At 40.8% G+C, this 12,486-nt stretch overlaps 1 protein-coding gene across 1 annotated transcript in view; it reads right to left on the bottom strand.

Moving 5' to 3' along the window:
- Window positions 1-12,486, bottom strand: part of LOC309715617 (uncharacterized protein) — a gene marked incomplete at its 5' end in the record, with an annotated part of 34,071 nt that overhangs the window by 8,016 nt on the left and 13,569 nt on the right. The window contains one exon of the mRNA XM_082548860.1: window positions 3,727-4,085. Within this exon, the coding sequence (XP_082404986.1) occupies window positions 3,727-4,085 (359 nt within the window). The remainder of the gene's footprint in view (window positions 1-3,726; window positions 4,086-12,486) is intronic.

The raw sequence follows: 12,486 nt of genomic DNA, 5'->3' as shown, positions 1-12,486 counted from the left end.
TACTGTATTTAGCACAAGTACCGAAAAGTACCAGAAATACTATGATTTAGCAGAATAGTAATAACTTATTGAAACACAAATGCACAGAGGGACACACAAACACAGGCTCTAATCCAGTCAACCAGTCTAACTATGTTCAATTTAAATCCTACAATGACATGCTGTCAAATAAGGGCAGGGTCCTCTCTCTCCCACTAAACACACACACACACACACACACACACACACACAGGGAGAGAGGACTAAGTTTCTAGGTCAGCCTGGGAGCTGCTGAATTTGAATCCACCAATCAGAGAGGCTGTTTACGTTTTCCCGCCAAAACAGGTGCATCTTTTTACACACGCAGCACAGAGACATAGACCTGCTTCTTTCAGTTTATTTCACATAGTGAGGACTCCCCTCAAACAAATGACCATAATTTCCTAACCGTAGGGGCTAGAGCGGTCATTCTTACACTGTTTTGTTCAGAAGAGATGGGGGAATCTTCCAGTGTTAACAATTTATCATTAAAATGTGAGTTTTTAGAGATATATGACATGGATGACTTGTTGACTTAGAAGCCACGAATTCCCCAATATGCAAATATGAATGCCTGAGACCACATATATGATTGGCTGGCTGGGAAGCCGTGCAGGCCCTGATTTGTGGATTTGAATTCCTCAGCCCTCAGATATGATTGGCTGGCTTAGAAGCCATGAAGGCCCCAATATGCAAATTTGAATGCCTCAGGACACATATATGATTGGCTGGGAAGCCGTGCAGGCCCTGATTTGAAAATTTGAATTTCTCAGTCCTCACAGAGGATTGGCTGCCTGGGGACCTGGCAGAAATATATAGAAATACTATGATTAAGCATAAATACTACATTTAGTAGAAATACTATGTTTTAGCACAAATACTATAAAAAGCAGAAATACTATAATTTAGCAGAAATACTATATTAAGCACAAATCCTATAAAAAGCAGAAATAGGATGATTAAGCATAAACACTACATTTAGTAGAAATACTATGTTTGAGCAAAAATCCTATAAAAAGCAGAAATACTATATTAGGCACAAATCCCATAAAAAGCAGAAATAGTATGATTAAGCATAAATACTACATTTAGTAGAAATTCTATGTTTTAGCACAAATAGTATAAAAAGCAGAAATATTGTAATTTAGCAGAAATACTATATTAGGCACAAATCTTATAAAATAGCAGAAATAGTATTATTTAGCACAATAGTAATAAGTTAAACAGAAAAATTGGAAAAGCAAAATGGACAGCTGAAAAAATGCTGAACATGCTGAGGGTCCCTCAAAAATCAGCAAAAAAATGCACAGGGAGAGAGAAGTAAGTTTCTAGGTCAGCCTGGGAGCTGCTGAATTTGAATCCACCAATCAGAGAGCCTGTGTACTTTTTCCCGCCAAAACATGTGCCTCTTTTTACACACGCAGCACAGAGAGGCACAGGATTATTGCAGCCTATTTCTTATAGTGAGGACTCCCCTCAAACAAATGACCATAATTTCCAAACCGTAGGGGCTAGAGCGGTCATTCTTACACCGTTTTGTTCAGAAGAGATGGGGGAATCTTCCAGTGTTTACAATTTATCATTAAAATATGAATTATTAAAGATATTTGACTTGTAATGCACCATAACTGAGTAGAGCGAAGCAAAAACTGCCTTGACTTGCCCTCAAACAACGCTTTCTAACTCGAAATCTATTTGGAGTATCGATATCATTCTTTCACCGTAAGAGACAGCAGGCTTTGGTGAACAATCATGGAAATTTTCAGGTCTCTGTGGAAATCCAACAAAAAGTTATGACGAGAGAAAAAAGTGGTTCATTTCCACAGTTTGAAATCTGAAGAAATCTGAGCGAAGGACGAATTTCCTACCCTCAAACAAGTCCAACTCATTTCAGAACGGTAATAGGTGAGAAAGAAATTCTTGAATTGTGAGCGTCAGGGGTGTCTGAAGATATTCGGGGACAAGCCTCATGTCTTAACTTTGCTTCGTTAAGGAGATATGACGATTCGAATATGCCTCTCATTACAGAAATCCAGCGGTGATTTTGAACAAGCTCTCCATTCACTTTATATGGAGAGTTTTCTGACCTTGTGTTAGTCTGAGGAGATTTGCAAAAATTCTATAAATCCCACAACAATGATGGTGACATTTTCTGAAAGCCAGCAAAAATACCTACGTTTTGATGTATAATTTGTGGAAGTTGAGTGAAAATTGAGCAAGTAGCAGGAAGTTGTTCGGACATGAAGTGAAAATTGCAAAACCTTCAGTGGCACACTGGAAGCCAAGAGCATAGCAACCATAACAACACATGTATTTTGTGAAAAATCAAAAAAATGAAACTCAAAACTTTAAGAGGCATAAAAGTAAAACGGTATAAGATTTGAAAAAGCTGAATCATACCTGAATAGCCCAATAATTTGTGAACATTTTAAAATTTGAATGGTTGTTCTAGGTGAAAGTATGAGGAAGTAGTTAAGTTTCAAAAACAAGCAAATTTTAGCAGAATTGCTGAAGTTTCCCATTCATTTCAATGGGACAAATTAAAGGAAAAAAGTGGAATATTTTAAAAAGTATAATAGTTAAAAATAGCAAAAGTCATAGCCGGAAAGAGCAAAAATAGCTGAATAGTTTAAAATTTGAACGGTGAAAATCGGCTGAAAATTGTGGAAGTAGTTCTACGGCGAAAAGTGTACGGAAGTCCTAAGAATAATAATAATAAAGAATAAAGAGAAACAGGAACTCAATAGTGTGGATGCTTAAAGCATCCACACAATAAAGAGAAACAGGAACTCAATAGTGTGGATGCTTAAAGCATCCACACAATAATAACTAGAAAAATTTGCATTTCCTGCGAAAATGCAGTGTGGATGCTTAAAGCTGAAGCTGTATGCAAAAAGTAGCTGAAAAAGCTGAAAAGTTGCAGAAATTGTAAAAACTTTGCAGAAGCAAAAGAAGTTTGCTAAAATGGAATAACTTAGCAGAACTGCAATAGCTTAGAGGAAACATAATACTTGGCAGAAATACAATAGCATAGCAGAATTTAGCAGAAATATTGTAACTTACCAGAAACATGATAACTTCTGTTACGTTTTGGTGTTGTCGGTGTGTTGCTTTTGGCGTGGCTGTTATGTGTTTCCTGTTTTACTTTGAAAGTCTGTGTTATCTTAGTGTTTTCAGTTTACGTTTCCCTGTCTCGTCAGGTCTAATTTGCCCCAGCTGTGCTTCCCTCCTGTGGTCCATTCCCTGATTGCCCCTTCTATGTATTTAAGCCTTGTGTTTCAGTGTGTCATGGTCGCGATCTCCCCCGTGTTGTAAATAGTTTGGTGTGTTTGTTGTAAATAAATAGTCTGCTGTAAATAGTTGTGAATGGGTTTTTTAATATTTTCGTTTGAGACACCTTCGTTTTGGGATATTGGTGGAGAGCTTTAGTTTTTTTTCTCGTGTGTTTTGCCTTATTTTTATTTTCCTGCGTTGCACCCCGGTTGCCTAGGCCGGGGTGTAACATATGGGGGCTCGTCCAATCGCTGGGGGGTCCGAGGGAGGGCCGCTTCGGCCGTCCGCCGTTGCTGGAGGGTCCGAGGGAGGTCCACTCCAGCCTTCGTCGTCTGCTGGAGGGTCAGGGGGACCGCTCCAGCCTCCCTCGGTTTCATCTGCCTTCGCTGGAGGGTCCGTGGGACCGCTCCAGCCTCCGTCGTCTGCTGGAGGGTCAGTGGGACCGCTCCAGCCTTCATCAGCTTCGTCTGCCTTCGCTGAGGGGTGGGTCCGTGGGACCGCCCCAGCCTTTGTCGTCGTTGGAGGGTCCGTGGGACCGCTCCAGCCTTCGTCGTCTGCTGGAGGGTCAGTGGGACCGCTCCAGCCTTCATCTGCTTCGTCTGCCTTCGCTGAGGGGAGGGTCCGTGGGACCGCCCCAGCCTTTGTCGTCGCTGGAGGGTCCGTGGGACCGCTCCAGCCTTCATCCGCCTTCGCTGGAGGGTCCGTGGGACTGCTCCAACCTTCGTCGTCTGCTGGAGGGTCAGTGGGACCGCTCCAGCCTTCATCGGCTTCGTCTGTCTGGATCAAACTTTTCACTTGGTGTTAAATGTTTGATTTTTGGGTGGGGGGAACTGTTACGTTTTGGTGTTGTCGGTGTGTTGCTTTTGGCGTGGCTGTTATGTGTTTCCTGTTTTACTTTGAAAGTCTGTGTTATCTTAGTGTTTTCAGTTTACGTTTCCCTGTCTCGTCAGGTCTAATTTGCCCCAGCTGTGTTTCCCTCCTGTGGTCCATTCCCTGATTGCCCCTTCTATGTATTTAAGCCTTGTGTTTCAGTGTGTCATGGTCGCGATCTCCCCCGTGTTGTAAATAGTTTGGTGTGTTTGTTGTGAATAAATAGTCTGCTGTAAATAGTTGTGAATGGGTTTTTTAATATTTTCGTTTGAGACACCTTCGTTTTGGGATATTGGTGGAGAGCTTTAGTTTTTTTTCTCGTGTGTTTTGCCTTATTTTTATTTTCCTGCGTTGCACCCCGGTTGCCTAGGCCGGGGTGTAACACTTCTCAAAAATACAAGAATTTAGGAGAAATAGTATAAGATAACAGAAAGAATATATTTAGCCAAAAATACTTAAACATTACAGAAACACTATGATTTAGAAAAATAGTACAACAGAGCAGAAATATTGTGATTTACCAGAGACACTGTGATGAACTATGAATATTGTAATTTTAAATTAAGACTATGTTTTAGCACAAATATTATAATTTGGCAGAAATACTATAATTTAGCAGAAATACTATAAAAAGCAGAAATACTATAATTTAGCAGAAATACTATATTAAGCACAAACCCTATAAAAAGCAGAAATACTGTACTATGATTTGGTGGAAAAAACTATAATTAATCAGAAATACTATATTTGGCAGAAATACGGTATTTGGCACAAATCTTATAAAATAGCAGAAATAGTATGATTTAGCACAATAGTAATAACTTAAACAGAAAAATTGGAAAAGCAAAATGGACAGCTGAAAAAATGCTGAACGTGCTGAAGGTCCCTCAACTATACTTGTTAAATGAAAAAAATCAGCAAAAAAAATCTATAACAGCCACACAATCACAAATATCTACACATAAGGAAACACACATGCACAGAGAGACACACACACAAGATCAAATTCAGTCACCCAGTCTAAATATATTGAATTTGAATCTTACAATGAGATCATCCCATTAAAAGGCTTTCTCTCTCTCTCTCTCTCTCTCTCTCTCTCTCTCTCTCTCTCTCTCTCTCTCTCTCTCTCTCTCTCTCTCACACACAGACACACACACACACACACACACAGGGAGAGAGAAGTAAGTTTCTAGGTCAGCCTGGGAGCTGCTGAATTTGAATCCACCAATCAGAGAGGCTGTGCACTTTTCCCCACCAAAACGGGTGCTTCTGTTTACACACGCACCACAGAGAGAGACACTGGATTATTGCAGTCTATTTCTCATAGTGACGACTCCCCTCAAACAAATGACCATAATTTCCTAACCGTAGGGGCTAGAACGGTCATTCTTACACCGTTTTGTTCAGAAGAGATGGGGGAATCTTCAAGTGTTGACAATTTATCATTACAATATGAATTTTTAGAGCTATATGACATGGATGACTTGTTGACTTAGAAGCCACGAATTCCCCAATATGCAAATTTGAATGCCTGAGGCCACATATATGATTGGCTGGCTGGGAAGCTGTGCAGGCCCTGATTTGTGGATTTGAATTCCTCAGCCCTCAGATATGATTGGCTGGCTTAGAAGCCATGAAGGCACCAATATGCAAATTTGAATGCCTCAGGACACTTATATGATTGGCTGGGAAACCGTGCAGGCCCTGATTTGAAAATTTGAATGTCTCAGTCCTCACAGAGGATTGGCTGCCTGGGGACCTGGCAGAAATATATAGAAATAGTATGATTAAGCATAAATACTACATTTAGTAGAAATACTATGTTTTAGCACAAATACTATAAAAAGCAGAAATACTATAATTTAGCAGAAATACCATATTAAGCACAAATCATATAAAAAGCAGAAATACTATATTAAGCACAAATTCTATAAAAAGCAGAAATACTATATTAAGCACAAATTCTATAAAAAGCAGAAATACTATATTAAGCACAAATCCTATTAAAAGCAGAAATACTATATTAAGCACAAATCTTATGAAATAGCAGAAACAGTATGATTTAGCACAATAGTAATAAGTTAAACAGAAAAATTAGAAAAGCAAAATGGACAGCTGAAAAAATGCTGAACATGCTGAGGGTCCCTCAAATATACTTGTTAAATGAAAAAATCAGCAAAAAAATGCACAGGGAGAGAGAAGTAAGTTTCTAGGTCAGCCTGGGAGCTGCTGAATTTGAATCCACCAATCAGAGAGCCTGTGTACTTTTTCCCGCCAAAACAGGTGCATCTTTTTACACACGCAGCAGAGAGAGGCACAGGATTATTGCAGCCTATTTCTCATAGTGAGGACTCCCCTCAAACAAATGACCATAATTTCCAAACCGTAGGGGCTAGAGCGGTCATTCTTACACCGTTTTGTTCAGAAGAGATGGGGGAATCTTCCAGTGTTAACAATTTATCATTAAAATGTGAATTTTTAGAGATATACGACATGGATGACTTGTTGACTTAGAAGCCACGAATTCCCCCAATATGCAAATTTGAATGCCTGAGGCCACATATATGATTGGCTGCCTGGGAAGCCGTGCAGGCCCTGATTTGTGGATTTGAATTCCTCAGCCCTCAGATATGATTGGCTGGCTTAGAAGCCATGAAGGCCCCAATATGCAAATTTGAATGCCTCAGGACACATATATGATTGGCTGGGAAACCGTGCAGGCCCTGATTTGAAAATTTGAATGTCTAAGTCCTCACAGAGGATTGGCTGCCTGGGGACCTGGCAGAAATATATAGAAATACTATGATTAAGCATAAATACTACATTTAGTAGAAATACTATGTTTTAGCACAAATACTATAAAAAGCAGAAATACTATAATTTAGCAGAAATACTATATTAAGCACAAATCCTATAAAAAGCAGAAATAGTATGATTAAGCATAAATACTACATTTAGTAGAAATACTATGTTTTAGCACAAATAGTATAAAAAGCAGAAATATTATAATTTAGCACAAATAGTATAAAAAGCAGAAATATTATAATTTAGCACAAATAGTATAAAAAGCAGAAATATTATAATTTAGCACAAATAGTATAAAAAGCAGAAATACTACATTTAGTAGAAATACTGTTTTAGCACAAATAGTATAAAAAGCAGAAATATTATAATTTAGCACAAATAGTATAAAAAGCAGAAATATTATAATTTAGCACAAATAGTATAAAAAGCAGAAATATTATAATTTAGCACAAATAGTATAAAAAGCAGAAATACTACATTTAGTAGAAATACTATGTTTTAGCACAAATAGTATAATAAAGCAGAAATACTATAATTTAGCAGAAATACTGTATTTAGCACAAGTACCGAAAAGTACCAGAAATACTATGATTTAGCAGAATAGCAATAACTTACAAAATTACAAATATGGAGGCATATTGAAACAGAAATGCAGAGAGGGACACACAAACACAGGCTCTAATCCAGTCAATCAGTCTAACTATATTCAATTTAAATCCTACAATGACATGCTGCCAAATAAGGGTAGGGTTCTCTCTCTCCCACTAAACACACACACACACACACACACACACACACACACACACACACACACACACACACACACACACACACACACACACAGAGGGAGAGAGCTGCCGAATTTAAATCCACCAATCAGAGTGGCTGTTTACGTTTTCCCGCCAAAAAAGGTGCATCTTTTTACACACGCAGCAGAGAGAGGCACAGGATTATTGCAGTCTATTTCTCATAGTGACGACTCCCCTCAAACAAATGACCATAATTTCCTAACCGTAGGGGCTAGAACGGTCATTCTTACACCGTTTTGTTCAGAAGACATGGGGGAATCTTCCAGTGTTTACAATTTATCATTAAAATATGAATTATTAAAGATATTTGACTTCTAATGCACCATAACTGAGTAGAGCGAAGCAAAAACTGCCTTGACTTGCCCTCAAACAACGCTTTGTAACTTGAAATCTATTTGGAGTATCGATATCATTCTTTCACCGTAAGAGACAGCAGGCTTTGGTGAACAATCATGGAAATTTTCAGGTCTCTGTGGAAATCCAACAAAAAGTTATGACGAGAGAAAAAAGTGGTTCATTTCCAGACTTTGAAATCTGAAGAAATCTGAGCGAAGGACGAATTTCCTACCCTCAAACAAGTCCAACTCATTTCAGAACGGTAATAGTTGAGAAAGAAATTCTTGAATTGTGAGCGTCAGGAGTGTCTGAAGATATGCTGGGACAAGCCTCATGTCTTAACTTTGCTTCGTTAAGGAGATATGACGATTCGAATATGCCTCTCATTCCAGAAATGCAGCGGTGATTTTGAACAAACTCTCCATTGACTTTATATGGAGAGTTTTCTGACCTTGTGTTAGTCTGAGGAGATTTGCGAAAGTTCTATGAATACCACAACAATGATAGTGACATTTTCTGAAAGCCAGCAAAAATACCTACGTTTTGATGTATAATTTGTGGAAGTTGAGTGAAAATTGAGCAAGTAGCAAACAGTTGTTCGGACATGAAGCAAAAATTGCAAAACCTTCAGTGGCACACTGGAAGCCAAGAGCATAGCAACCATAACAACACATGTATTTTGTGAAAAATCACAATTTTGCAACTCAAAACTTTAAGAGGCATAAAAGTAAAACAGTTAAAGATTTGAAAAAGCTGAATCATACCTGAATAGCCCAATAATTTGTGAACATTTTAAAATTTGAATTGTTGTTCTAGGTGAAAGTATGAGGAAGTAGTTAAGTTTCAAAAACAAGCAAATTTTAGCAGAATTGCTGAAGTTTCCCATTCATTTCAATGGGACAAATTAAAGGAAAAAAGTGGAATATTTTAAAAAGTATAATAGTTAAAAATACCAAAAGTCATAGCCGGCATTAGCAAAAATAGTTGAATAGTTTAAAATTTGAACGGTGAAAATCGGCTGAAAATTGTGGAAGTAGTTCTACGGCGAAAAGTGTACGGAAACACCCGGAATAATAATAATAAAGAATAAAGAGAAACAGGAACTCAATAGTGTGGATGCTTAAAGCATCCACACAATAAAGATAATAATAAAGAATAAAGAGAAACAGGAACTCAATAGTGTGGATGCTTAAAGCATCCACACAATTAAATGTACTGATTTTTAAGTAATTTTTTTAAACACTCAAGCATCATTTTTGGGTGGCTGTAGCTCAGGAGGTCCTCTACTAATTGGAAGGCTGGAGTTTTGATTCCTGGCTGCTCCAACGTGCATGCTAAATATCCTTGGGCAAGATACTAATGTCAAGTTGCTCTACTATGCATCCATCAGAGTGTGAATTGAGCATTGAAAAATGTGCTTGTGTGTGAATGAGGCACGGTGTAGGCTATAGAGTCCTTTGAGTGCTCAGCTAGATTAGAAGGGCATTATATAAGAACCAGTCAGTTTTATACATTTGAGTTCATGTCACCATAGACTGTATGTTAAAGATGCATACAGTAGCCATCACAGATTGATTTCTCACACCTTGACTTGAGATGGCAAATGCTCCATGTGAGACTTGGACTGAATAGAATTTGATATCCTTAAGCAGTCAGATGAATCGCCAGTTGCTATATATTAGAAAGAATGCACTTTGTTGACAGTCCGTTCCTGTCATGTTTATTTATTTATGCATTATTTATTTCAAATGCATATGATGGTGACCAATGAAGGCAAGGAATGAAAAAAAAGACTTCTGCATGTGCCCCCCCCCCCCAGGTTTGCCCTGCTTTGTTTTCTAACCACGTACGATTGTACAATAGTTAGTCATCTAAAGCCTCTCGACCCAACTCAACCAGCTAAACAGTGAAAAAAAGCTGGTCAGTACAGAAGTGAGAGTAAAGGTTTTCTTTTCAGTTGATAAACACTGAAATTTGTGACTGAAATTTTGATCACCTCTTCCTGACCTTAAACTGCCCCATGATCCCTTCTTATTTCAAACGTCAGTTGATGCTCCCTTTTTTAACCTCTGACACACACGATGAACAAATCCTCATTTCTAAGCTACTCTAATCTCCTATAACCCCCAAATTTGACAGGCACAGACAGAGCATACACAGACTGGAAAGAGCTAGTTTAAGTTAAATGAAGATTAGCTACATTCTTTAACAGAGTGGACTTGAAGCCAGGAGTTTGACCCTCTCTGCCCGCTAATCGCGTCCTTTGTATTCCTGATCTGGACGCTGAGAAAAAGGAGAACAGCTCATTCCTCTCTCGTTCTCTCCATCTGTACTGGCCGGAGTTGTGACAATTCAATCTGTTCTCCGTCTTCCTGCATGAATTATGGATGAATCTTGCAACCTCTCAATGTGGTGGGGATTTAGGCTTAATAACCCCTCCTGCTCATGTCACTCTCTCAGTGTGGATTTGAAAGAGGTTGGGGGAAAAAAATCAAGGTAATTTGGAGAGCATCAAAGCAGAGGAAATGGGGGTATTATTATCCTCTAATGGCAAACCACTGATTGACTCTTCCTTGCTGAAAGCCATTAACAAGGCCCATTCAGAAAGGGCTGGGCTATGACTTCCTTGATAAGCAATTACCGATGCATCATTCTTTTCCAAGGAACTGAGCCATGAAATCCGAACCCACAGGTCAAATAAACAGAACATTTTCAGCTAGATTTTTTTTCCCCATTGGAGCAACAACAAACAAAAGCCTCAATTACAAAATGCCACTACAGTCTTCCACCTTGTTATCAAAGTATAGGAAATTCTGCCCACAATTCCTCACTAATATAGTAGTGTTAAAGTGAGTTAACCTCCTAAGACCCGAACTCTTCCACGGCATGCATTTTTAATTATATTTGATATTTGGGCTGATTGGGACCTGATGAATGTAAAAACAAACAATTACCAGATTTTTTTTTACCTAATTTTTGTTTCTAAGAAAAATGAGAGCCACAAATGAGGATATTTGTTTAAAATTTCGATAGGCTCCAGGCCCCGATAAGCGGCCGCCAAGGAGTGAGCCGGTGTGTACCTGGACGCCCATCCCCGGACACAAAGAACCACCAACGCACCGACGTCTGAGGGAGTCCGCCACTGGCAGGGGAAGTGGTGGTGGGGGAGATAGGCCTCCAAACCTTGGAGGGCCTGAGATGTCCCCAGAGAGGTGGCGTCTGATACCCAACCTGACATATAGACACAGACATACAGGCACACACAGATACAAACATCCATTCCCACCCTCATGCTCTCATATGCACTTACTCCACACTCAACCAACGTGGAGACAGACATAAAGAGACGCTGTACACACGATCACACTCCCCAAGCGTACTCTACAAACCGGGTCTAGGTACCCTTGCCCCTGGAGGGGGGAACTGCACCCAGACCCAGGTGGTGTTTCCCTTTTCCCTGTGGTGGGGAGAAGCAGACCGCCCCGACTCCGCAGCAGCAGGGAGGCCCCACACTCCAGACCCCAGTCGGACGGCCAACTCCTCCTCCTAGTCCTAGCCCCCCTGCTCCAGCAGGCTGCAGAGAACGGGGGTGAGAGAAGACTCCAAACCTCCCTCCGCCTGCTCATTGTAGTGTCGATGCATGTGTGTTCTAAGGTGCATTTAAAACCCAGGAGGGCTTGGAGCTACCTGCCAGAGAGCAGCAGGTAAGCGCATGGTCCCTCCTGCTAGCCCTCAATGTCTACGTGTATTTAAAATTGAGAGGTGGGCAACGACGCCAGGGGTGAGGTGTACACCCTGATAGTAATTTGGATTCCGTGTATCGTGCCCACCCCCAAGATCCTATATGTATGTGTAATGAGAGTGTGAGTAATGTGAATGTCTAAGTTGTGGGATAAAATTGAGGCAGAGGCAGCCAGAAGGGGACGGGGGGGGGGGGGGGGGGTAGCCTCCTCTGCACCCTGGTGACATACCCCTACTCCAAGGCCCTGCATGTGTGGGTGGATGTGGTGGAGCGGGAAGAGGGAGGCAGCTGGAGATGGGGAGGGAAGGAAGGGAGGGGGAGGTAACCCCTCCCTGGGGCCAGCTCCCCCTGCAGAGAGTTCCTGAGGAGAGGAAAGCTCCTGCAAGATGTGACAACCTGCCCCACCAGTTGAAGAGCCCCCCAGGTGGCTCGACGCATCGGCGGCACCCTGCACCAGGGCTGGGCCCCGACACACCCACCCGCCCACAACCCCGGCAACACACCAACCAGGACCCAAGCCCCCGAGGCCCGGCCAGGGCCCCACCCCAGAGACGGAGCGCCCCCAGAACCTCACGCCCATCCCGGACCCACCCAGGGGCAGCCAGGCTACTAGGTCAGTAACCCACGTCC

The sequence above is a fragment of the Aulonocara stuartgranti genome, assembly GCF_965226115.1.
Source record: "Aulonocara stuartgranti genome assembly, chromosome: 10".
NCBI classification, from domain to species: Eukaryota; Metazoa; Chordata; class Actinopteri; order Cichliformes; family Cichlidae; genus Aulonocara; species Aulonocara stuartgranti.
This window is presented reverse-complemented; position numbering and strand designations above follow the sequence as displayed.